General features: G+C 36.8%; 1 protein-coding gene across 2 annotated transcripts in view; it reads left to right on the top strand.

Annotated features, from left to right (window-relative positions):
- atp9b (ATPase phospholipid transporting 9B) overlaps positions 1-26,750 on the top strand; it is a 53,208-nt gene extending 26,458 nt beyond the window's left edge. The window contains exons 15-30 of one of the 2 annotated variants that reach the window (XM_056250701.1): positions 4,283-4,537; positions 9,704-9,865; positions 10,332-10,424; positions 12,869-12,952; positions 13,731-13,901; positions 15,123-15,221; positions 16,700-16,789; positions 16,892-17,036; positions 17,212-17,276; positions 19,101-19,256; positions 19,439-19,503; positions 19,587-19,695; positions 19,850-19,907; positions 21,778-21,981; positions 25,800-25,832; positions 26,170-26,750. In XM_056250701.1, the coding sequence (XP_056106676.1) occupies positions 4,283-4,537; positions 9,704-9,865; positions 10,332-10,424; positions 12,869-12,952; positions 13,731-13,901; positions 15,123-15,221; positions 16,700-16,789; positions 16,892-17,036; positions 17,212-17,276; positions 19,101-19,256; positions 19,439-19,503; positions 19,587-19,695; positions 19,850-19,907; positions 21,778-21,981; positions 25,800-25,832; positions 26,170-26,306 (1,926 nt within the window). In that variant the 3' untranslated portion in view covers positions 26,307-26,750. The remainder of the gene's footprint in view (positions 1-4,282; positions 4,538-9,703; positions 9,866-10,331; positions 10,425-12,868; positions 12,953-13,730; positions 13,902-15,122; positions 15,222-16,699; positions 16,790-16,891; positions 17,037-17,211; positions 17,277-19,100; positions 19,257-19,438; positions 19,504-19,586; positions 19,696-19,849; positions 19,908-21,777; positions 21,982-25,799; positions 25,833-26,169) is intronic. The other variant, XM_056250702.1, reaches the window with a different exon arrangement.
- The last annotated feature ends 816 nt before the right edge of the window (positions 26,751-27,566 follow it).

Genomic DNA, 27,566 nt, shown 5'->3' with positions numbered 1-27,566 from the left:
ACCCTTGTTTTTAGCGACACAGGTGGCCGTTAAGTAGGGTTGGGTATCGGTTGGATTTTATCCGATACCAGTACCTACTCTGTATTTTTTAAACGGTTCCGGTACTTAAACGGTTCTTGAAACGGTACTTAAGAAAACGAAACCGCACACACTTTATCAAAAAATAATACCCTTTTATTTACAGGGCCAAACTGGACACAATATTAACTTAAATCTTTAAACAATATAAATACAAATAATAATAAAACCAATATAAAATAAAAATTCACATTTACATAATATCAAATAAAACAATATTGTATCAAACAATGTAATAATACTGGAGATTAATCGAGATTACTAGCAGAGCTGCCAACTCTCACGCATTGACCATGAGACTCACGCAATTAACCCTTTTCACACGCTCTCACGCACGCCACACATCCATTTTCTCACGCAGAGCGTCAGTTCAAACGGCACGTGATACAGCAGCCTACAAATACAAATCCACTGCTTCTTAGCTACGCAGCGTTGAGTGAACCTATGAAAGAGAACATCTCTGGTTACTGGTGTAACCTATGTTCTCTCAATAGGGAACGAGACGCTGCCAAGCTCCTTGCGCTGCCGACCAGCTTCCTTTTTCGGCAAAGAAATCTGAGGAGCAGATGGCGCGCGCGCGCCAACATAATATGACGACGTAAGTGCATCGAGGTGGCGCCCGTGCCATCAGCCAATGAATTGGCTTGATTCTATATGGATTCAGACTATCGGCACACCCAGAGGGCGTTCTGACGCGTAATTTTACACGTGAAATGCAGCCAAACCTTGCGATGTGCAAGAGCGCGCATGCGAGACAGAAAAGACTGCGTGTGCGTGTGTGCCTAATTAAGTCAGGCACCGAAATCAGGCACCGAAATCAGGCACCGAAATTGTCTTTCTTATTCGGTCTGGTTACTACCGTTTACGTCGGAACCGGTTCCCTATTGGCACCGAGTTTCGGTACCCAACCCTACCGTTAAGTGAACTGCAGCCAGCAATTTACTGCTCGTGCTCACACTGGTGCACACGTAACGTACAAGAGACGTACAACATGATTCAATTCCCGATATATTCACGGCAAAGTTCTTTTTCATGCTTCGCTTAGGGGTAAAAAGAAGTTGGAAATACCTTTGCAGCGTTATACTGTTAACAAACATCCAGACACTGTCTGAGAGAGCAATGTTTAGATGAATATGTAATTATGCGCTGCGCACTTTCCTCTTAATAACTAAATAAAAACACAATAAACATGCCAGCGGTGAGAAAACAGCAGTTAAGAAAGCATCTGATTATAGAGATGGGGATATATTTGCACTAGCTCTGCAATTCACCGGTATCATGTCGAGATGAGTTAATTAAAATTACACTGTTATGATAGTTTGATAGTTGATAGTTGATAGTTTCTTTGCATGTCACATTGACATTACAGTAGAGAATAGCTATTTCGGCATAATCCTGTAATCCGGCATAAAATGGATGTAGGCATTCATTTCATGTCTCAGTGAATGGAAGAGGAAGAGCGCGCATAAACATCACATCCTTTTGTTTTTTATCACATAAAAATGAAGTCTACATGCTCTCATAGACAACCTAGGTGGTCGGGGATGGTCTCATTTTTTTGTTTCGTTAAAAGCTATTTACATATTGGCAATAAAAAACAATTAATACATAAAAATCTTACATATAGCCCCTTGAAAGCCGACATAAAACTGAAGTTGAAACTATTGCTGTGATCTCATGTGAGTGACTGGTTGTCCCGATCTCGAGCTGAAAAACCCATTATCAGAGAAGAAAAGAGATGTTGCTGCAAAAGGAAGGGGAGGTTAAAAAAAATCTGCACAGAAAAATATTTATAATAAATAGTGCAATATTCCATAAAAACAATAAGAATTGTCCATTTTAATTTCATGGTGACTGTAATACAAAAGTAGACAATGAACATTTGGAGAACCTTCAGTTCACAATCTTTTTGTGACTATTTAGTAGCGCTTTGGCTTATAAATCTTAGCTTTTCCATAAAATTGTACTTTAAAGGTCAAGTATGTTATTTTTGTGGCACTAAATGGAAATTTAGTTACTACAAAAGTAAGAAAATTACCATTCGATGAGAAGCAGGACGTTTGAACAGTGTAGAAATGTATAGGCCTATGTATTCACCATTGTGTATATATATATATATACATATATATATATATATATATATACATTTCTTACACAGTGATAGTTTTGTCACCGTATCACGCTTACATAATAAAATTTGAGATAAAATTAAGATACATTTAAAGACAATAATTCTGACTAATACCAATAAGCTGATAATAATTTGAATGTTATGGCTGATAACCAATAAATGGCCAATATTTCATTGTTTTAATTGCTACACGTGAATTTAGGCATAACAACATTATAATGTACACTATAAAAATTGATATTTATTTTGAGATATGCTAAAGATCACAGTTCAATTTTTTTGAAGATTAACTTTAAATTTTGAAGATTAACTTAAGTGAGCATTAGATGACAGCACAGGTCATCTAAATGTAAAAATAGGGGCAAGTACTCAAATCAATATTTCTTTCCCAATAAGACTGGCTGATTGTACATTATCCCATCACACATTTACTGCATATTTATAAACATATTCAGATAGTCAAAAGCAGGAACCTAGCATACGTTTTTGAGAATGAGCCAGCAGTGGGGTGTCTATGTACCTGCGTCTGCAATTTGGAGGCAGTGTGCAGGTTGTCATCTCTTCCCCTCAGCAGAGCTCTGAGGAAAGAGGAGTTCATCAAGAGAAATCTCCTGCTCCAGTGGAGCACAGCAACCCCTGTCAAACACACACACACACACAAAGACTCACAGCGGCGCTTATGTAAATTGATAAGTTTCAGAGACAGTGTGAGATTCCGACATTGTGTGGGGAGACACTGATGAAATCTTCACGCTTTTTTGCCCAGTGTGTCCTGAGTGAGAGCGATCACAGGAAGGTGAATTATCAGCATTCACTTCCTGACCCAGTCCACCTGTTCTTACACATAACGCTATCAGATTATGGCATAATTTAACTGATTTTTTTACGTGTTCGAATGAAACCTTTTTTTCGAACAAATATTTCTTGTTTGGAAAGTATGTTTTATATACACTACCGTTCAAAAGTTTGGGGTCGGTACGTTTTAAATACTTTTAAAAGAATTCTCTTCTGCTAACCATGGCTGTGCTTATTTGATTAAAAATACAACAAAAATCAGTTATAGTATTAAATATTATTCCAGTGTAAATCAGCTGTTTTCTGTGTGAATATATAGTAAAGTGTAATTTATTCCTGTGATCAAAGCTGAATTTTCAGCATCACCAGTGTCAGTGTCTTCAGTGTCAAATGATCCTTCACAAATCAGTATAATATGAGGATTTGATGCTCAAGAAACATTTATTATTATTATCAATGTTGAAACAGTTGTTGGTCTGTCAGTTGTACAGTTTTTTTTTTTAGGATTCTTTGATGAATAGGAAGTTCAAAAGAACAGCATTTGTTTGAAATAGAATCTTTTGTAACATTATAAATGTCTTTACTGTCCTTGATACATAAAAGTATTGATTTCTTTCCTCCAAAAAATACAAAAAAAATTCTCACTGACCCCAAACTTTTGAACGGTAGTGTATATATATATATATACACTACCGTTCAAAAGTTTGGGGTCAGTGAGAATTTTATTTGTATTTTTTGGAGGAAAGAAATCAATACTTTTATTCAGCAAGTATGCATTACATTTATAAAAAGCTTGTTTCCGCCACAGAATAAAACATTTTAAAAGATAAATGCGACTTTTTAACTCACAATTGGGAGTTTATATCTCACAATTATTACATCTTTTCTCAGAATTGTGAGATATAAACTCACAATTGCGAGTTATAAAGTCCAATTCTAAGAAAGAAAACACTGACCTTTTTCCTCAGAATTGCGAGTTTGCACACAATTCTGACTTTATAATAAGAAATGTTTTTTGAGCACCAAATAAACCATGTTTCTGAAGGATCATGTGACACTGAAGACTGAAGTAATGACTGCTGAAAATTCAGCTTAGCAATCACAGAAACAAATTACATTTTACAATATATCAAAACAGAGAACAGTTGGTTTAAATTGTAATAATATTTCACAATGTTACTGTATTTTTTGATCAAATAAATGCAGCCTCGTTGAGCATGTGATGTTACTTCTGAAGCTGGAGCTCACTCTTGATTTTTCTGCTTTGTGTCTCTCCAGGTGAGCTTGGCGCAGTCTAATGGCAGTAGTGCGAGTTCAACACCCTCACGTAAACCACAGCCGCCCGCACCGAAGGTTCGCAAGAGCGTGAGTAGCCGGATCCACGAGGCTGTGAAAGCCATCGCCCTCTGCCACAATGTTACACCGGTATACGAATCCAGTGTGAACGGTGCCAGCACGGAACCGGAGAGTACAGAGGCCGACCAGGACTTTAGCGATGACAACCGCACTTACCAGGCCTCCAGTCCTGATGAAGTAAGAACGATGGGACATCCTGAAAGATAACTAACATATTTATTTATTTATTTACATACTTGTTGACGTCGTAAAAATGTGTTTATTTGAAAAAAAATAATAGGATGGTTTTGCTAGTGCTGTCAATCGATTAAATTTTTTTTATTAGATTAATCTCACATTTTTTCTGTGATTACTTGCGATTAATCACGATTAAAAACACTAACGGTTTAAGTTTTTTATATATTTTATAAAGTAATAATTTCACAGTTAATCTCCAAATGAATGTAGAAACAACATAAAGACAGTATTTTTTAAATACTTGATTAATGGCATCTTTTTATGAATGAAGGCCAGTATCCCTGATACTAATACAGCTACTGATACAGCCCCCCCCCCCCCATTTTTAAACATTAATTATAGCCATTCAGCATTATAGTGTATGGAAAGCTATCAATTGTTTAACATTTATTAGGCTTTAATTGTTTTCATTATAAATTAAATATAGATTAATCCTATTATATAGATTAATCCTAATTAAAGCTATGAAAGTTCTTTAGTCAAGAGTTGTGAGTAATTTTCTCTGTTACCTTTGATTAACTTAAAGGGACAGCAGCCACTAATGCTGTCGGTCATTAAAGACCAGCCGCTGCTGCACATGATGCGGTTATCACACGCCTCTCAATTTCTCTTTACGTTCATTTAGACTTTATTGAACTCAATTTAAGGCTGCTCTTATGAGGATTCTAGACAAAACTGACATTTTGGCATACATGTGTGTTATTGTTCGTTCAAGCGCAAAAGAGAACTCTAATCTGGCGCTGTCTGTGCGCACGAGACTGGCGCGTGTCTCTGTGCGTCGTGTGTGTCAGGACATTCACAGACAGTGCGTTTTCCTTTGTCTTATTGCGCTTGAATGGTTTAAAAGCATTTGCATGAATAAGAGCGTGATCATATAATGTAACGCTAGCCAAAGGATGGCAGAGAATACAGATGCTGCGATAATTACGATTAAATATTTTAACGCATTAAACTGGACAAAAATCAATCGCGTCCGTTAACGCGTTAACAGCACTAGTTTTGGCAAAGGAAATCTTTGCTTTTTTGATTAGTATATTTTTGTTTTTAACACTCTTAGTCATTTTTTCGTAATTTTCACCTTGAGCGGTTCCAGGAAAAAAAGTTTATTTTTTTTTATATTTAATTTTATTTAGAAAACAGACAGATTGCATTGACACTGGTCTTCTCATTCCTCTAACGGTGTAATCCTATATATCGCTGCTTTACTATTTATGACTCCCCCACTTTAGCCTTGAATTTACTGCCTTATTGGATGGTAATATAGACTCTGTGTTAGTAGAGAAATCTGAGAGGGCTCAATAAATATCAGAAGCAGAGGGGGCATGGGTAGGTCACACACCAGGAAGGACTCGGTCATCATTTGTGTTGAGAGATCGTAGATATTTATAGATCCGTTGTAGAGCAACAATATTTTGAATGAGTTGTTGGTAAGAAAAGCACTAAATAAATGGCAGAAAAGGCATTGAGGCCAAACATATGTCACAATGGCAGCGGTCCTCAAATAGATGGAGGGATACGTCAGGCTCATTATAGTTAAACATATTTTTTTTAACAGAGAGGAATGAAGAACTGTTAAAGGCTCGACTTTAAGGAATAATTCATCCCAAAATTACATTTCTGTCATTATCATCCAAACCTTTGTGATTGTTTTTCTACTGTGGAACACAAAAGGTGAAGTTTAGCAGGATGTTTGCACTGTTTTTCGTCATACAATGAAAGTGAATGGTGACCAGCGCCCATCCCTAAAAATTACAGAAAACACGATAAAAGTATTGTAACAGTAGTCTATATGAAATAAAGGTATACAAAAGTATAACCCATTGAACTATGTCTTTCCTTCACAGCCTCGTTTTTATTAGCATATGATTTTTTTAATTAGCTTTTTTGTCAATATAGGAGCTTCACGGCTTGTGGAGCTTTTCTTTTTTTTGTGCGTCTGTAATAAAGAGAACCATATCTGTCTTGAACAAGGTGGGGTCAGTAAATGATGACAACATATTTGTGTTTAGGTGAATAACCCATTCAGATAATTCTGTACAATGTTTGCTGTTCACTTGCAGGATCTAATGAAGATGAACTAATGAAGGACAGTCGTTTTCGAAGCATTGATTGTTTTAAAGACAATGCTGCAGTCATTACATAAATTGAGAATATTCCGGTGCTCTTTCATTTTTCCTTTATACAACCCAAGCATCTTTTTCTTCAGGACCTTCTGTAGAGGTAGATATCTTTTGAGAGTGATAAAAGGAAAAAGAAATCTGTCCATCTCCCTCTTTAGTGGAATTGCCTGTCCTCTCTTCTCCCTTGATGTGTCTACTTATTTATTTTCTTTAATGCCCAGGTCTTATCTCTCCAACGTCTTCACTCCGGGATTGATCAATATTTAATTTTCTCTGAGAGACTAGCGGTTAACACTAGTCTTTCTCTACGTGTCACTCTCATCGGCGCCTGTGTCTATGTGCGCTTGCTCAAAGACCTCCAGCCTTTTCAGCCTTTAATATGACAGACGCATAGCGCTAATATTCCTAAAGAGAAGCCGAGTTCACGGATTGAATAACCCAGATGCCTTTCCGCACACTTACTTTAAGTCATTTGTGACCTTTGACCCCACAGTGTCAAGGGTCAGAGGTTTATCATGACCTTTAATGATCGGACATTCTCATGAGCAAGACCGTTTGTTATGTCCGATAATGAAGTTTTACTTATGGGGGGTAATGGAAGTTCACTGATGGTTTTATTAGTGGTTTTAGCTTATTCAGAAGAGATGACAGTGTTCAGTGGCTGTTGACCTTTGGTTCTTCTAGGAAAAATATAGTATTGACCTCTAACCTTTAGCCTATTAAATAGAAGTTGTCACAAAAAGATGGGCCACTCGTACAAGAGAGTTATGGTATGTTCAATTTTTTTTTTACAATGATTTTTTTTTTTGGTTAGAATGAGGTTAAAGTAAATACGGTCTTGGTTTAGTTTTGATTAACAGAATGACCCAGAAATTCAGCAATGCAATGACATGTAAAACAATTCTGATTTTCAGGCCTAGATAATTTAATAATAATAATTAATCATTTATAATAATAAATTAATGACGTAAAAAAAAAAAAAAATCTTTCTATGCCTAGCACTATAATACTGAGCAAGTTGTCTCTAGATTTTTTTTTAAAAGGCCAGCAACCACAAACAACTGAAAGTCATGTAAAAGTCATTGTAAAAGTATGAAAAATATATTGTTTTAATAGCGATAAGCGGAAGATAGATTTCAGATAAACTTCTCTCAGCATATTCCTAGATGAAGCTGCTCTGTCCGATAAAGCCATCTCCACTATGCCTTCTTTATGACGTTGTATCATATTTCCTGTCACATCTGGTCTCTTTATTAAATAACAGCCACGTCTTCATGTGGTCGTAGGTCACATGGTGCGATTCCAATCCTCTCCGCTTCTTGAAGGCGCAGTGATCTTGGTTTATGATTACAGCTTTTCTTCCTGTACTGCTGAAATGATTGATAGAGTGTATTAAAGGCTCTCCCCTGTGTCGTAAAACAGTTATCTGCTCGTCTCCTGAAGGCATTTCCCCACCACCTGAGTTACTCTTGTGTGTGTGTGTGTGTGTGTGTGTGTGTGTGTGTGTGCTCTTGAGGGCATCATTTAGCACTGTCAGGTTGATAGAAGACTGGCTAATTAGTCATATCACATTGAAATGTCATAAACAAGAGTTCTGGCTGTGTTCAGATGTGCGTAAGAGCAAAGAAAGCAGATTTAATCACAGGGCTGCAAAGGCATAATTTGCAGTGATGGCTAGGATCTTTCAGCCTTGATATAAACAGTAGGGTCAAGAAGTCAGACGGAGGAAAAAAATATATTTATTTGATTTATTACATTTACTTCTAATTTACTTTTCATCATGACTTGTATTGTCAGTGTAACCCCTAGATCAAAAGTTGAATTCTCAACAGAAAGTCTCAGTACTTTTGCTTTAAGCACTAAAGCTGCATGAGCTCCACAAGTTTGTGTAAAACCTGATGATCATGAGCATGAATTGAGAATGATCCGAACAGAGTCGTTTGCTCCAATGGAAGCAAGAAAATCAAGAATTCCCATGATCAATGTCACAAAAGTAATTTTCAGAAATTGAATTAGTGACATATAGACCTTGTGCGGACCATGACACTTTTTCCCGAACTAAAATAATGTTTCCTAAAAGTATCCACCTTTTTTTTTTTTTACGTAAGAGTGGGTGCAGCCATTTGTAAATTGAATGTGTCTGGCTTCCGATGTCATCCGCTTCCAGTTATTTTTAGCGGTACAAAAAAAGCTTGTTATGCTGCTTGTTATTGCAAACTGGTATTTCTTACCATATTATTTTAATGTAGTGGCTTAATTATAAACACACTGGTTTGTAGCTCAAACAGTTTTACCATTTACTGCACTTTGTTATTCTTCTCGTTATTTCCCTTTAGCGGCTAATGAAACGGAAGTCTCATTCACAGAAAATAGCTTACTTCCACGTTGAAAAATAAGGTGGATAAATGTAAATGTCTTTTTAAGAAAAGAAATTAAAGTGCCCCAATTATGCTATTTTTAATGTTCCTAGTTTTGTTTTGGATGTCTCCTACAATAGGTTCACTTGCATCCACAGTCAAATTCATACATTTGTATGAATCTCAATTAGTATCTCTAATTTCTCAAAGAGTTTGAAATGGTTCGATAAAGGAGTCTTTCAACCCCTCCTTTCCGAGAGCCTACTCTGCTCTGATTGGTCAGATGTCTAAAGGTGATGATACACCGGGCAACTTTTTGAGCAATGTTGATGGGCAATGTTGCCGTCAACGGGCAACCGGATGAGACACAGTGCCCACGACCCATCTAAATTATCCAGATAGAAATGTATTGCCCATTTTCAATGGGAAAGTCTCCAAGCAACAATCGCTCGGCAAGATTGCCCAGCAACATTGCTCAAAAAGTTGCCCTGTGTATCATCACCTTTAGTCTGTTGTGATTTGATCTACCACTTACAGAGCGTATCGGAAGCGAAATGTCAGAAGCGAAATGCAACTGGTCACAAAACCACGCACAAAAAGCAAAAAAAGTTCTTTCACTTGTTGTGTAGGTGTCTCTGGTGCGCTGGACTGAGAGTATGGGTTTGACTCTGGTGAACAGAGACCTGACGTCGCTCCAGCTGAAGACCCCAGCCGGACAGATCTTGACCTATTACATCCTCCAGATCTTCCCCTTCACCTCAGAGAGCAAGCGCATGGGCATCATTGTCAGGGTACGTCTCACACTACAGCACTATGTGTGCGAGCTTGTTCGTACAGTATGTGTTCAAAATTACATATTTTTCTCAATTCAAACATTGTAAAAAAATAAAAATAAAATCTGGTGAAATGTGAAAATGTGTGTGTGTGTGTTTGAAAATGCTCCCTTTACAGTCTGACTTTGTGTCCTTTAGTCTTTGCTGAGTAAGCTATTATATACTTCGGAACTCTGTACTTGAGCCTTTCTGTGAGTGTTGTTTGCTTTTTGTTTGTTTGTCTGTTACATTTCATGCCTAAGAGTATTTATGACTAGCTTTTGACGTATTTGTGTGGGAGCAAATCACCTCTGTTTGACTTTTTTACTGATAACTTTAGGAGTGTTATTGTGTTGGTCATGTGCTCTACAGTTCAACATGCTAATGATTTAGACATATTTTAATATGTTTTTAAGTGTTCTCTTTTGAATTGATTATGTTTCAGGAGGAGGCTACTGGCGACATCACGTTTTACATGAAAGGGGCAGATGTTGCTATGGCGAGCATTGTACAGTACAATGATTGGCTGGAGGAGGAGGTAAGAATACATGAACCATTGTTGATGGAGAAAATCGCTATTCTGCTTTTTCATGCAGGCTGGTGAGCTTATGAATAAACCTAATTGTCTGTTTCTGTGACCCTTCTTGTTTTTGTTTGCATTTTTAATTGTTTTTGTATCCAATTCATAATCTGTATTTACACACACACAATCAAATGCAATCAAAAAAAAAATGCAGTACCTTTATATTTGTTCCTCAAATGTAATTTATCCACACACACACACAAAAGAAAAATTTCCCTAGATCTTACAAATTTGGATGTAGGGGTGACTAGTGCTACTGTAGTTGTCTAATTTTTTAGCTAAATTTAAACAATAAAACAGTTAGGACACACAATTACGAAACTATAAAAATGTTAACAGGAATACAAAAATATCAAACCATTTTTACATATTGTATGCATGTTATATACATACACTCATGGGTGTAATTTCCATCTAACAGTAGGGGGGGACAATAAACAAAAAAATTCTAAAGAGCAATTTTTGAAGGGGACACTAATAATACCGCCAATTTTGTACTTGTAGCTTACACAAAGGGATAGTTGTTTAAATATGAGTTAGGTTCATAGGTTCACCACGCGGTCATATTATAATTATTAAATGATCTTGTGTCCTCCACATAGTATTTTAGGTTTCGTCTGGGACAGACGAGCCCACTGATCTGCCACTTAACATCATATTGAGCAAATCCCAACACAACGGTATATCTACAATATTAACCTAAAATCAGTTCCCACATAGGCTTATCACCGTGTTAGTTGTAGTGGGTGTGACTTACTATCCAGCAAGCTACTGTATTAAACAAGCTACCAAACAAGCTAGGTAACTTAATTGCTGACATGACTCATGGAAAAAAGATTGGATAACATAATTTTTTTTTGTCATGACTAATTTATTAATGACACAGCATCATCTGTATTAAAGAGAAAAATAATCACTTCATCCGATGATTAAAGTGAATAAGAGAGCCTTGACAGCCGACTTAATGTTGCACTGTGAGGCAAGGGAGGGGGGACTCAAAATGTTTCTGAACTTAAATCGTTTGTGGTACACAATTATTTTAAGTATATATATCATTATATTATTTACAATACACAGCATGGTTTTTAATGATATTTTTAGGGGGGGACAACCCTCAACCTCTCTATCCGCCTATGCATAAACTACTGTTCAAAAGTTTGGTGTCATGAAGACTTTTTTTCTAAACAGATAATACTTTAATTCAGCAAGGAAGCATTAAATTGATCAAAAGTCACAGTAAAGATCGGGAAATAAATGTATCATGGTTTTCACAAAAATATTAAGCAGCACAACTGTTTTCAAAATAATAGTACATGTTTCTTAAGCACCAAATCAGCATATTAGAGTGATTTCTGAAGGATCATGTGACACTGAAGACTGGAGTAATGAAGCTGAAATTCAGCTTTGCCATCACGTGAATAAATAACATTTTAAAATGTATTAAAATAAAAAAGAAACAGTTATTTTAATTAGTAATAATATTCTACAGTATTCCTGTTTTACTGTATTTTTGATCAAATAAATGCAGCTTTGGTGAGCATAAGAGACTATATTAGAAAATATCCAAACTTCTGAACGGTACTGTATATACATACGTACATATTCTAAGTTATGAATTTATAGTATGAACAATTATATGTATAGTATATGACAACTTATGTTTACTAGCCCCGGTTCCCCTTATATCTGTAATTCCAACACACTTCCTCAGCAACCTGATGTGACGGCAGTGTTTTTGGTGTTGAATCCCTTGAATGAATGACTTTATGAACAGATCCCTGTTGAATTAAGAATCAACACATATGATAAGGTACCGCCAAGCATAACAAGCAGCTCGGCCTGTCCTGTCCTTTGTGATCAAGGACAATCAGCTCAGTCCATCATCACACATGCATTTCTCGCTTTGATGATTACAATTTGTATTGGCAATATTCAGTCGATGAGGGGCGGTGATGAGGCTTATTAATTAATGAATGACCTCAATAAAGGCGTATGACTGGGAGCATCATGTCATAATCCTCATCGGCCTGTTCACGATGTGCTGTGTGTGTGTGTGTTAGACGCCGTTATGAGGACGGGTCAATAAGTAATCACTGCATCACTTTCGCCTGTTGCATTTTCATATCAAAAATAAACCGCTGTCCCACATCTTTTACAGTCTGCTCAAAGATTCCCATAGGCACTGTTATATCTTTCACAATTGATCCATCCTGTGCGTGTGTTTGCATTTATCAATTTGTGTGACAGTGTTTTGATGTTTCCTGTAAATACAATTGTGTTAAAAGCATTGTTTATATCTTTGTTCCAATGCTTTCTGTATACCATTTGAGTTGATTGTCTTACACACCATGGCTGTAGCAGATGTAACTGTAGTTTTGTGTTGCATTGTGTTGTCTCAGTGTGGGAACATGGCCAGAGAGGGCCTCCGGACGCTGGTGGTGGCTAAGAAATCACTGACTGAAGAGCAATACCAGGACTTTGAGGTATGATAGACCAGCTTTGCTTCTGCCCTCAGTTAGTGAAGTAAATTAATATGTAGGTTAATATATATCTTGCTATTTTTCAGCTTTTTAGTATTCATGGATTTCCTTTGAAATAGTTTGAAGTTGTGATTTTTGTACTCAGGCAGAGGAACCATCTTTTCAAGCAAACAGTTATTGTTGACAAGTAGATACAAATTGTTTCATTTAATAAATAAAATGCAGTAAGATATAATTATAAATGATCTAGGCATATTTCCCTACATGTTTTAATCAAACAAACAATTTTTATTAATTTAGAACCAATATACTGTTCATATACTCTCATTCAGAGTTTATTCTGAAAAGTTGATTTGTTGCTCAAGAATAATTAAGTGTTGAAAACAGTGATGCCTTTTGATGTATGATGTTTTGATATAAAGGTATTCTTTGAGTATAATGTTTAAAAGAACATAATTTATTTTTTACATTATAAATGTATTTACTATCACTTTTGATCAATTTAATGCATCCATACTGAACAAAAGTTTTTTTTAATCCGCAACCCCAAACTTTCGAATAGTAATATGCAGCAATTTTTACAGGACATTTTTATTAAATCCTTTCAATATATGAATAAAATCACTTGTGTTGCTGTTGCAAACAAATCATTGTATCAGATTTTGGAATTGTTTTGAACCGACTCAAATCAAATTGACCAATTCTAATTCTACTGAAGCAAGGCTAATTTAAAATCCTTATAACTTAACACAGATTTTATCCATCTCTATGATCTATCCAGAGTCGTTATAATCAGGCAAAGTTGAGTATCCATGATCGCGCCCTGAAGGTGGCGGCAGTGGTGGAGAGTCTGGAGAGAGAGATGGAGCTTCTGTGTCTCACTGGAGTGGAAGATCAGCTGCAGGCTGATGTCCGGCCCACACTGGAGCTCCTCCGCAATGCTGGGATCAAGGTACACATACATCATAAGGCCAAAAGTATTTACAACACCCAAACACTAGGCCCATATACATATTGAGAATTAGTGTTGTCACGGTACCAAAATTTCAGTATTCGGTACCAATACCAGTGAAAATCCACGGTTCTCGGTACCAATTTCGGTACCAAAGCTTAATTTAGATAAAATTTACATATATTAAAGTGTATATAACAGTTACAAAGATGGAAACTGTAGTATTAAAAACACTTTACAATAAGATTATATTTGTTAGAATTTAACCCTATAAAGCCTACTGTATATGTACTGTACATACTGTCTTTTTGATGTGAAATCATTGATGTGAATTTTTATGAAGTAAATGTAAGAATAACTTTTTATATTGTTAGTAATATTTTAAACCAACTTAGGTTTACTTAATTATCCTTGAATTATTTTTTTGTGTGAAAAATCTTGAGTATAAAATATGATGCATCTGGTCTTTGAGGAACATGTATTTGTACATCTCTCAGTCATCATTGTATTGTATTGCATTATATGCGTTATATGGTTTGCCCCCCACAATGAGAACTGCAGAACATTGATCATAAAATGGCGCATTTTAATGCCATCTTACTAAGACATAATATTGGGAGATACAACCAATACTTATAAACATCTCATTGATTTACATTACAAGCTATCAGAATTCCATCTTACTTTTTGGCCATATACATATCAGAAACTGCACTAAATAATTTTTTTTGCTCAATTTGGGCCTCTTTGCTGTGTTTTTTTCATCCTTGAATATGAGCTCTATATAATACCATTAAAGCCTGATGTATTACATATAATGCTCTATATAATCAACGACACATATTCAGACTTTTTAATTATGATTTTATTTTTAATATTTTGTCTAAATGTTAAATAAAATTTTCCATTAAATTTTTTTCTATGATTTCATATTTCAGGCTCATTCTATTCCACATCACTGACTGATCAAATAAGGCTTTGGCGGGACAAAAATTCGCTTTGGCTGCCACCAAAAAAATTTCAATGCAGGAAAAACCCTGATTTAGTGGGGCTTAACTATAAGACAGAATAGTGCGTACAATATCGGATGTCACTGAGAAGCTGCAGCCGCGGCGGGGAGGATTTTTGGTGTGGCGGCCCGCCACCACAGAATGAATGTAGCGGAAACACTGAGGCTTTATAGGGTTAATATTGACCCTTGGGTTCTTCTTAATGTTTCAGATCTGGATGTTGACCGGAGACAAGCTGGAAACTGCTACATGTATCGCCAAAAGCTCCCACTTAGTGTCCAGAAATCAAGACATCCATGTCTTCAGACCGGTAGGATCAGAACCATTCATCATTTGGATTTTAACTGTAATGGCTTGAGAGTGAAACCTCTGTGGTGTTTTAAGCCTTGTTCAGACTGTCCAAATCAGATTTTTTTTCACCGAACTAAGTGTGGGCAATTTAAAAAATTGACATCTGTTTAAAGCTACAGTGGTTTGAAATTCTATCTAAATCTTATTTCTGGAAATCCGTTTCAGTCTGACCACTGATTGGATTTCACGTAGCTTTTCTGCCTTTATGGCACTTTCTCATGCCACGTAAACGTAAACACGTCTGACGTCAATGCAGAAACAAGGTTGTGTTTTGTTGTCAATGTGCAGGTCACACAGAAAATAATAATATAAAGTAGACATCTCTGGTCCTGTGATGAGGTGTCTTTACTTCTTTCACTGTGCATGGTATCAAGCCGCTCATGCCATGTTTCTGCCACTTCTTTAGACATAGTAGTCCAGCACCTTGTTTGCCCATTATTGTTGTATTCTAAGACAACATTGCGAACCCCTCCATGTGTTTTTTGCCGTAGAAAACCAACGCATATATTCCAGAAAACTAAAAAAATAGCCACGAGACACACAAATCGGATCTAAACAGTTGCGATACACAGTTTGGAACCAGGGGTGTCAAATTCTGTTGGCAGGTCAATAATTTACGCTACATTCAGACTGCAGGCAAAAGTGGCCCATGTTTTTTTGCTCATATGTGACTCAGTTCTGTTTTGTTGTTGTTTATTTTATTTTTTTCATTACAGTGTGAACCGTGCAAACCACATTGAATCTGATTTTTCTAGATTCTGATTTGGGCCACTTCCATATGTGGTACTAAATCAGATACAGGTTGGATGTTTTGCAATGTGACCTCAGTCTGAATGGTTATATCGGAATTCATGCAACATTTATGTCTCTCTAGATCAACATGCATCACAATTAAGTGCTGACGACGGTCACTCCAAAGATTTTACATACCAGTAGTTCTTTGGTCACTCGGTTAATATGGAAGACAGCCGTGACAGTAGTCAGTGGAGGGACAGTGAGGTCTAAGTATCACGGTGAAATCTAGAAAATCTAAAAAAAACTTTGCTCTCTTTCTCCACATCCTCTTCTTCATCCTCCTTATCAAACTTGCGGACTTCCCTGCACATTATAAATGAACTGGAAATGCTGACTTCAGTAACCTCCATGTTTACTTCCGTATGACAGTTTGCTGCGTGCCATCTTGTTATTGCTCTTTTGCGCATGCGGGTCAGTTCAGATCAGTTCACACTGGAATATGACATCGGCCACATAAAAAAAAAAAATAAAAAAAAAAAATCATATCTTGGTAATAAATAAGAGTTGAGCATTAAGGCTTGCAGTTTGAACATAGCCATAGATCAAATCTCCATCCCATAGATCAGATTCTAGTAAGTGGATTTGGACTGACAGTCTGAACATGGCTTTAGTAATAGGACGTGTTTTATGTATTTTTGGTAGGTGTCCAATAGGGGCGAGGCTCATCTGGAGCTGAACGCCTTCAGGAGGAAACACGACTGTGCACTGGTCATATCAGGAGACTCACTGGAAGTAAAACACCTGAAATATTCCATATATTCAACACAATCATGTATGATCATTCAAGATCGATTTTCTCATGCTGATAATATCTCTCTATGTGTGTCCCATCAGGTCTGTCTGCGGTACTACGAGCATGAATTTGTGGAGCTGGCGTGTCAGTGCCCCGCTGTGGTTTGCTGTCGCTGCTCTCCCACGCAGAAAGCTCAAATAGTTCGATTGTTACAGCAACATACAGCCAACAGAACATGTGCCATAGGTCAGTCCTCTCCGCTTCTCTCCTTAGTCTGTTGAGCTTTAAGTCCCATCATCTAGTAGCTGAGACAAAACCCACTTAAACCCAACTCTCTCCAAGCACATGAATCTTTCAGAGCGGTAAAGATGACTGTCTTCTCATGTTTTCCCGCTATCATCTTTCTTATCTCTGTGCTCAGGCGATGGAGGAAATGATGTCAGCATGATCCAAGCAGCAGACTGTGGTATTGGTATTGAAGGGAAGGTAAGGTATTTCTCATTAACTTGGATTGTCTTTTCCTGTTGCTGTAACTTTTCAATTCATCTTTAATGAACCACATTTCCCCTTATCTTAATGTGTCTAGGTGTTTTACTTCTTTGCATCTAATTCCTTTTGCTCTCATTGGTGATATCTTATATTGGTGATGCTCGTTAGATTCTCACTGTAAAACAGACATGTTTAAATCATCTTCTTCCTCTTCCGCCATGGAAGTCTATGGCAGCCCATAGAACCGCTTGTTGGAAAGTTATGAAATTTGGCACACATATTGAGGACAGTCAGTCACCATAGCAAAAGTCTCTAACTCAAACCCTCTAATGCCACAAACTGTCCAAAGTTGCACTAATGTTTATGCTAACAACTTTTTAACCATAAGGGCTAGACACAAATTATCTTTCCTCGGATTCCTTGGCTTAAGACGATTCGGATGCAACCTGTAACGAATTGTCTGCCATTTTAAATTTCACGAAAAAATTATTATTCAAACTCCTCCTAGACCATTGCTCCGATTTTCAATCAGATCATCGTCATGCTGACAATTTTTGGAATTCAGGTAGATTTGTCAAACCGCTTATGAATAACGTGCAAATGACTTTGACGAAGAGAACACCAAAGTGGACGTGAGGCTATATTCCATAACTTTTTAGCGTATTCAGACCAAACTTGACAACCATGACCAGTTGCATGTACCTGCACAGTTTTGGCACATCACCACCTAGTGGTCAGGAGATATACATTTGTTTATTTTTTGCTTATGACATCTGAATATCTAAAATAATCTAAAATGTCTTTAAATATTTATTGTTGCAGTTGGTCTGATGCTCCCAGGCATGCTTGCATAACTCATGCCTTTTTTGAGTTTGGCCCCTTAATTGCTGCTTGCAGCTATATATATTTTTTGGGATATTTTTTTATGTTTTCGGCCGCTGAAAATAGCAATTTCGGTTTTTAGCCAAAAGAGAAAAACGGCAAAAAATATATACCGCCCTGCCCAGGTTTCACTCTCGCTCGCTCTCCTCAATATTCTGCTCTATGGCCTTCTGGTCATGGCCCACGCGAATGCTCCACTCATGTACCGCTCATGCTTTTCGAAAAAAATAAAAAATTCCGCTCAAGTGTTGCGCCGACATGAAATTTCTATTTAGTAGTAGACTTGTTTCTGTTTGCAAGAGCCCTACTGTGTTTTGTAACATGGTGTGCTATAGCCATGCTGGGCAACGCTGTTAAAATGCCGCTACCCTCTCATTCACTGATACGCTCCCCACTCTGCTTAAATGCTCTAATAATAATAGCTTTGTAGGATTATTATTTGGATAATTGGTAATAATAAAAAAAAAAAAATCAGTTAAATTTGATTGTTGCAAAGATCTGAATAAAGAATAATATATTGTTATGTTAAATAAAAGTGTGGTTATTTTATTGGCTTGTATTTTTTTTAATTCATAAAAAAATGATATTAATATAATTATAGAAAAAAAATGCTTATTTAAAATAAGAAATAAGTAATTTTTAAAAAGCATTTTCGGTTTCTGCCCTGAATTTTTTATTTTGTTGCATTCCTTTTTTGCTATTATTTCTTTTGATTTTGAGGTAAAATATGATCCGTTTCGTGACATTCATCCATTCTTGATTTTAGAAAACATAATTTACAGAGACATTTTCATATACAGTACCTTTAATAATTGTTCCTACCTAGTCTAAATAAAATGTATTTATTGAATAAATAATAACAAAAGAACAGTAACAGTATACTATTTCAGAGTTCACATAAGTGCATTATGTCATTTTAAAACTAAACTTGTGTTTCAGGAGGGAAAGCAGGCATCTCTGGCGGCAGATTTCTCCATTACCCAGTTTAAGCACATCGGCAGACTGCTAATGGTACATGGCCGCAACAGCTACAAACGTTCAGCAGCTCTTGGCCAGTTTGTCATGCACCGTGGCATGATCATCTCCACCATGCAGGTAACACACAGAGACAAGTAGAGCCTCATGTAAATGTTGTCATATAGTGTTCACTGAAGTGACCAGAGTCAATACAGTAAATTGGCTTGCTCTCAGCCCCAAGAGCACTACACTTACGTTGCTGCAAGCCTCTTGATTTGAAGTGCTGACATCTTGATTTCAATTTGTGTTTTCCCGTTCAGGCTGTGTTTTCTTCTATTTTCTATTTCGCATCTGTTCCTCTATACCAAGGTTTCCTCATGGTGGGGTAAGTAAAGGCTACACAGCACTTTTGGACATCATAGTTGCCTTTTACCATGATTTCCTAACATTTTGCTTATTTGTTCCCAGTTATGCCACCATCTACACCATGTTCCCTGTCTTTTCTCTGGTGCTGGATCAGGATGTAAAGCCTGAAATGGCTCTGCTGTATCCTGAGCTCTATAAAGACCTCACCAAGGTAACAACATATCAGACATTATAACCGTAATCATCAGAACTAACCATCAGCTCAAATATCTGCATGATAAACATGATATGAGTTACAGGAATGAAGGCATGAGTTTGTGTTTGCTGCATGACAGCAGTGCTGACTTTGGGTTTCCCTCCACTAGGGCCGTTCCCTGTCCTTTAAGACCTTCCTGATTTGGGTTTTGATAAGTGTATATCAAGGTAAATGGATGAATTGTTGTTATATTTTTGTTTGACTGTGAACAGCAACTCAACAATAACCTTTACTCTCGTCTTGTTATGTTATGTTGTTGTTTTTTTGGCATGGACTTTGTATCCTAGTTGGACCGGATGTAAAAATTAGACTGTCAGTGCAGTGAACTTGTGAATTCTCAGTGCCATAGAAAGGGGTGATTTTTCAGTTTAAAGGGAATTAAAAAATTAAATGCATCAATTAGGGAATGTAATAGTCAATTATAATCACAATAATATAGTGTTGTGCTGATACAATTATATATCAATATATCAATACTTCAGGTTCTTATTATTATTATTATTTATTTATGTCTAAACATAATTTTCTGCAGTTAAATTAATAAAGAAACAGTTCATACATTATAATTTAAGACATAAAAAAATTACTTACTTTAAATTGTAATAATATTTCACAATATTACTGTTTTTACATCATTTTGATCAAATAAAGGCCACCTTTGTGACCATGAAACTTTCAAAAACATTTAAAAAATCTTAACGACCCCAAAGTTTTTAATCGTAGTGTTAATAATCCATTTGTTTCAAATCCAATCAAGTCATTAATAAAATTTCCTGTTTTTATTATACATCAGGCAATTTAATCGAGAATTGTAATGGTATTGAAACGATCAAAGAAAATAAACGAAAATAAACTCTGAGTATTATGCTGGTCTAATGCTGTAGGAATTATTTCAACATCGAAAAGGTTTACACCAATTTCCTTTTAGGCTTAGGTTGGAATCCCAGGAGGAGTGATGCATGAGCTACCACCATTGTGCCTGGGTTCCTCCAGGTGGATTGTCTCAGTACTCAAAATTCACTGAACAAACATAAAAGAGAAATGTAAACTTAAAAAAGCCAGTCCAATCTGAGATAACATGACATATCTAAACTAACCATAAACGGATAAACAAATCCGTCAACGTTTCATCAAAGATATAAATGTAACGTGTCTACCGCAAATTCAGCCGAGTTCTTTTCATGAATGTGATTTTCGGACCGCCGCCAGCTCTCACGCGCACACCGCTGCCTTATCCGCACTGTAAATCGATCCGCGCAGCGAGCAAGAGAGATCAGTGTCCCCGTCTGACAGCTCCTGCTTTTTAATTAAACCTTAATACAGAGAGACAAGAACAACAGGGAAATATGAGCAAAGATTTCATTTAGTCCAGAGAGTAACCCTGAGGAATGTTCTCCGTATGAAGAGAGGCAATTATGTGATCAGTTAGAGGCCATTAGGCTGGATTGCGCTGGCGTTTATGATTAAAATGAAAGCAGAGACGGTTACAGTAGGCTGAGGAGCCGAGTGAGCGTGGAGCCGAGTGAGTAGGGGTCAGGGCTCGACGCGCTCATGTGTGAATTGGGATCAGACCATGAGCGAGGGTCAAGAAATCACGGAAGAAACTCATTCTTGATGGACATCAGTAAACCTTATGGATTTGTCAGGTCTTGCAGTCTAAAGGAGGATCTTTGATAGGATCTTTTTTTATCGTTAGTTATTCCCGTTTCATTTAATAACCACTAATGTGTTTCATGCACATGTTTTTATACTCATTATCCCCCCGGTTTCACAGACAAGGCTTAAGCGTAGTCCTAGACCTAGAATGCATGTTTGAGCGGTATCAACTGAACGCAACTTGCACTGACATATAGAATAATGTTTTTTGCTATGGCACGTTTATAAAAGCTACTTAAATGTCCTAATTAAACTAAGGCCTAATCCTGGATTATTCTAAGCCCTGTCTGTGAAACCAGGCCTAAAACACTAAACTGACATTTTAGCAACATCTCAGTCCTTGTTAGTTCAACTCAAACACATCTTCTGTTTGTCCACCAGGGGGCATCCTGATGTACGGGGCCCTGGTGCTGTTCGATCAGGAGTTTGTGCATGTGGTGGCAATCTCTTTCACTGCTCTGATCCTGACGGAGCTGCTGATGGTGGCGCTGACTGTCCGCACCTGGCACTGGCTCATGGTCGTAGCCGAGCTTATAAGTCTAGGCTGCTACTTTGCTTCCCTCGCCTTCTTAAACGAATACTTTGGTAAGAACGGACAGCAGTGCAACACATTGTTCAAAAATTCTTATTTTATTATTTATCTAAATTATTTTGCACATTATTAATATATTATTTATTATTTACCTATCTACACGTTCTTCGCTTTTATTCACTTTTTAATATTTTCATTATTTTCATTTATACAGTGCGTGCGTAAATATTATGCCAGTTGATGTTCTGATCATATTTTTTTTTCCGAAGCGCATTATACCGATTCCAAACCACATCAATCTTAACAACTACTATTAATTTTGTATTTAATCATTTATAAGTGATATATAATTGTTAAGGAAGGCTGGAAGTGAAAGCGCCTTATATTCAGGTGTGCACAATTATCAAGCAGGTTTTCTTGGGCTTAAAAAAATTATTTAACTCGCTCTGAAAAGTCAAAAAATAGTAAATGCTCATGAGAAGGATGCAATACTAATGCAACACTAGAAATTGCTAAATGAAGGTGTGACCAATGGACAGCAAAACGCTCATTGGTTGCAACCTACCTTGAGTCCTACCAGGATCTCAGAGACTTTGCTAAAGGAAAGAATCCTGAAATATGACCCACACTTAAGAATCACAAGCTGAAGTGTTGTGAAATACAGGAAGAAATACTTTTTTTATTTGCTTTATTGACAGATAGGTTGGGAATGACTCTTGAGGGACCAGTACGACATCCTCTAGTACCCCTGTTTGAAGAATTTATCTGGCAGTAAGCTTTGCGAGTTGATTTTAAGTCCATCTCCTAAGTCTTGCTCATTGTTAGTAGCAGCTCACAGCACGACTCCCTCGCCACCACTGCTGTTGTCTGACTTGAACTGGTGCTGGTCCCTCAAGAGTCACACTCAACTTATCTGTCTATAAAGCCTTCAGACAGATAGGTTGTCTATAAACAGTCTTCATGTATTTCACGCTTAATTTATTATTAAATGTGGGTCATATTTCAGGATTCTTTCCCTTAGCAAAGATCCTGGTAGGACTCCAGTTGCAGGTCTGGAAAATGGTGGCACTGGAGACTAAAGGGTTCCTGATGCTTTCACGCCTTATTCTTTGCAGCTAACGTGTCTTTTCTTCTTGGCTTTATTTTGTATGACTCTGCTGAACCAACGAGCGTTTTGCTGTCCATTGGTCACACCTTAATGGTGCAATAGGCTATGTGCACAAGCGTAATTTCGAACTTCCGCTATTGTCAGAAGTCGGCATGTCAGTTTCCGGTTTACGGCTGTTCATCCGCAACCGCTATAAACGAACAAGATGAGTGCTGCTGTTGTATGAAAAAAAGAGTTGTTAAACACATCTAAGTTTCTAAGAACTGTAGGTGGATCTATCATCTAACGCCCGTTTCACACATACCCCGTTTGCAGTGCGTGTTGCGGTGCAGGAGCAACGCGCGCTATAGTGCAGTTTCACATATGATGCGTTTGCAGTGAATAACTGATCCGCGGCTGCACCACAAACACATTTACTTTTTTTTTTTTTTTTTTGCGTCGCCCAAAATGTCTATTTTGTGCAGCCACTGCACACGAAGGTTGGTGTTTTTCGGGAAGCGTTGGAAGCTCAAATGGCTGTTAGCGACTTGAAGCAGAGCAAAGTGGCACACAGCAGTGCTCCTAACGCACCATGTTAACAGGTTAGGGCTTTCACTTTTCACACCGTTTCAGATGCGGCACGTATAACAGCAGTGCAGCGATCGTTTCTGCACCGAATTTATTTCTGCTGTGTTGCATTAAAGTGACACCGCATGTTTCGTGGTCAAAATGCACAAAGATTGACCTGAAAATGTAGTAATTTCACCATAAATGCGTTTCATTAAAAAAATGTAGTAATCTCACCATAAATGCATTTAGTATACCGGTACTACTATTTTTCACAGTCATCTGAAGACTGTGAAGACCGGGGTAAATCAAGGAAAACTACAATTAAGGCGACATAATGAACAACACTCGTCTCATTCGTGGAGGTGGAAAAACAAGTTCTTTGTGACATGCAAGATCTATTGTAGGCTATTACAATTTAAATGCAAAAGAAAAGGCACGTGAGTTGGCTGTTTTTGCCAATTTTAAGTTTTAATTTAAAATATTTGACATTTTAATATAGTAAATTTGACCACTTGCTTGAGCAACTTAATATAAGTAATGCATGGAATAGCCCTAACTTGCGTTGTTTAAATTGTGTTTAAACGTGCATACATCCATTAAAGGGTGTGTACAAAGAGAATCGCAATGCTGACAACTTTTTTTGAAATAAAAGTTGCAGCACAACTTCTGGATTTTAAATAAAAATAGTAAGTATGTGTTTGTGGTACAGCCGCGGATCAGTTATTCACTGCAAACGCATCATATGTGAAACTGCACTATAGCGCGCGTTGCTCCTGCACCGCAACACGCACTGCAAACGGGGTATGTGTGAAACGGGCGTTAGATGATAGATCCACCTACAGTTCTTAGAAACTTAGATGTGTTTAATAACTCTTTTTTTCGTACAACAGCAGCACTCATCTTGTTCGTATAGCGGATGCGGATGAACAGCCGTAAACCGGAAACTGACATGCCGACTTCTGACAATAGCGGAAGTTCGAAATTACGCTTGTGCACATAGCCTATTTCTAGTGTTGCATTAGTATGAGCATTTAATCATTTTTGGCTTTTCAGAGCGAGTTAAATCTCTTTGTATCCCATTTTACATTTAAAAGAAAATCTGCCTTATAATTATGCACACCTGAATACAAGGCATTTTTTTCTTATAAATGATTTAATACCAAATTAATTGTAGTTATTAATATTGATGTGGTTTGGAATTTGTAAAATGTGCTTAGATAAAAAAATATGATCAGAAAATCAACTTGCATAATAATTATCCACGCACTGTACAGGTAAATTCAAACCAAAAATAGTATTATATTGTCTACCTATTCATCCATTTATTTGTCTGTCTGTTTATCTATTCACTTATTGATTTGTTTTTGTTTATATTTTTAGGGCTGGGCAACGATTAATCGCGATTAATCACATCCAAAATAAAAGTTTGTGTTTACATAATATATGTGTGTGTAGTGTGTATAATTATTTTGTATATATAAATACACACACATGCATGTATATATTTAAGAAATATTTGCATGTATATACTTTAGATATATTTATACATAATTAATATTATATATAAATATAAATATTTGATATATTAATAACACATTTTTCTTAAATATATACATGCATGTGTGTGTATTTATATATACAAAATAATTATACACACTACACACACATATATATTATGTAAACACAAACTTTTATTTTGGATGCGATTAATCGTTGCCCAGCCCTAATTAATATTAATATTAATTTTAATATAAATTTAAAAAAAAGTATATATTTTTTTCTTACCTAATTGATTTATTTCTTACTAGTCTACCTGTATGTATGTGTGTGTGTGTGTGTGTGTGTATATATATATATATATATATATATATATATATATATATATATATATATAATATTATTAGTAGTAAAGTAAGTAAATTAAAACAACAAATCTTTTTTTAAATGTATTCTTTTTATTTATTTATTTTTTGAATATTATTCTATCTGTCTGCCTCTCTTCACCTTTAATGATATGGTCCGCCGGTCTGTTTCCTTCACACGTAAATAAAAGGCCAAATAAGTGAAAATGTCTTCTGTAACAGATGCCCTATAGGCTCCGGTTTCAGTGTTTCAACCAAACACACATTAGTTCAGACTGGTGCACTCACTGTAAGCTCAACTTTTAAGCTCTTTCTTCTTTCTCTCCATCTCTGTTTTGTGACTGTGCTTTAGGCATAGGTCGTGTGACCTTAGGAGCTTTCCTGGGTAGGTTTGTCTTTCCCCTGTGTTCTCTCTGTTGTTTCACCAGCTATCATTTCCTGCCTCCACAAACATATCCGTTCTCCTCCCTCGGGTTTCACTCTCGTGTGGTGTGGGCCCCTGGATGAGAAGGACTCATTCAAATGTGCCGTAACCCCGTGATTACTCATTTTTCAGAACATTCCATCGTTGCAGTGCATCCCATCCACTTCATCCATAGCCTCTGTTTTTTTTGTAACACGTGAAAAAAGGCGCTAACGTACGCCTTGATGATATAAACGAGCATGAAGACTCACTTTGACCCTGACGTTTGATTTTCTTCTTATGTTTTGTTTGTCTTCAGATATTTCGTTTATCACAACACGGGCGTTCTTGTGGAAGGTGTGCGTCATCACGCTGGTCAGCTGTCTGCCGCTCTACATCATCAAATACCTGAAGCGGAAGTTCTCCCCTCCCAGTTATTCCAAACTTTCCTCCTGAGCTTTCCATACGTCACGGTGTGTCATCCAGACACATTTATAAGCACATGTGACCGCTACATCAAACACTTTTGAAACGGATCTGATCCTTTTTATTATTGCTTGATTTTAGTTCACCCAAAAATGAACAGCCTGATATAATTTACTCACCCTCATATTGTTCCAAACCTTAATGGCTTGCTGTATTTTCAGTGGAACACAAAAAGAGAAGTTTAGCAGAATGGTCACGCTGCTCTTTTCCATACATTGGAAAAACTGTCCTACTCCAAAATTGCACCTACAACACAGTCTTAACTTTTGTGTTTGATCTTAAAGGAAACTCCTATCTGTTTGGAATGACTTGAGGGTGAGTAAATAATGACCAAATTTTCATTTTTGCGTAAACTATTCCTTTAGGTGTCAGCCCAGAAGTGCTTTATGATGCGGTTTATGTGTGCTTCATATTCAGTGATTTGTTTGTATATATGAACTTTGCCGTTGGACTAATATGAGTGTTCCTGTGCTCATCATTTAAAGATGGTGGGACAGTTGTAGGATAAAACAATGAGTAGTATTAAGTACTTGAAAAGGCTAAAGCACAAAAAAGACAAGATAGAATAAAAGGGTTGTTTAGGGCACCCACACTGGAATGACTGGAATGGTTCCAAAACTGTCACTTTTTACTTACCGTAAATGTATGTGAAGGCAAAATAATTTTTTTTAATCAAATAGATAATGGATTTTTAACTTTTTTTTATTGTTGGTATATAACGATACAATTTCAGCTTTAATGAACGTAAAGTATTATTAGTATTATCATACCCATCAGCACTTTTCCGTCTGATTTTGGCACATTTTGCGTCGTTAACTTTATTATTAATGAGATCTGAGTGGGCGGGGCTTGGTAAATACCTGTGGTTGTGATTCGAGTGTTCTGATTGCACGAGTGTATACTGAAGTTGAATTCGGGCAGCTCTTGTTTCCTGTTGTGCTGTGGCTGCTGCTGCCATATGATCCTGCTGCAAAAAAACTGTGTAAATGTAAACCAGAGCACAGCGTGTGTTCTTACAGCGGGAACTATTTGTTCTGGGAACAACGGTCCTCTCAACCTGACATCCTAAATGACATTGTGTAAACTTCACAATCGACGTTTTGACAAATCAAACTTGATTGATTGCATGACTTGTAACGCCAAGTCATTGAAAACAAGAATGTACTTTTGTTGGATTGGTGTTATAAATGAATGACTTATTTAAGATTGTAAAAACCGAAAACAAAAAGT

Source organism: Rhinichthys klamathensis, unplaced genomic scaffold (genome assembly GCF_029890125.1).
Source record: "Rhinichthys klamathensis goyatoka isolate OS25496 unplaced genomic scaffold, OSU_Roscu_1.1 h1tg000073l_1, whole genome shotgun sequence".
NCBI classification, from domain to species: Eukaryota; Metazoa; Chordata; class Actinopteri; order Cypriniformes; family Leuciscidae; genus Rhinichthys; species Rhinichthys klamathensis.
Note: the sequence above shows the minus strand (reverse complement) of the source record. Positions and strands in the feature narration are given on the sequence as shown.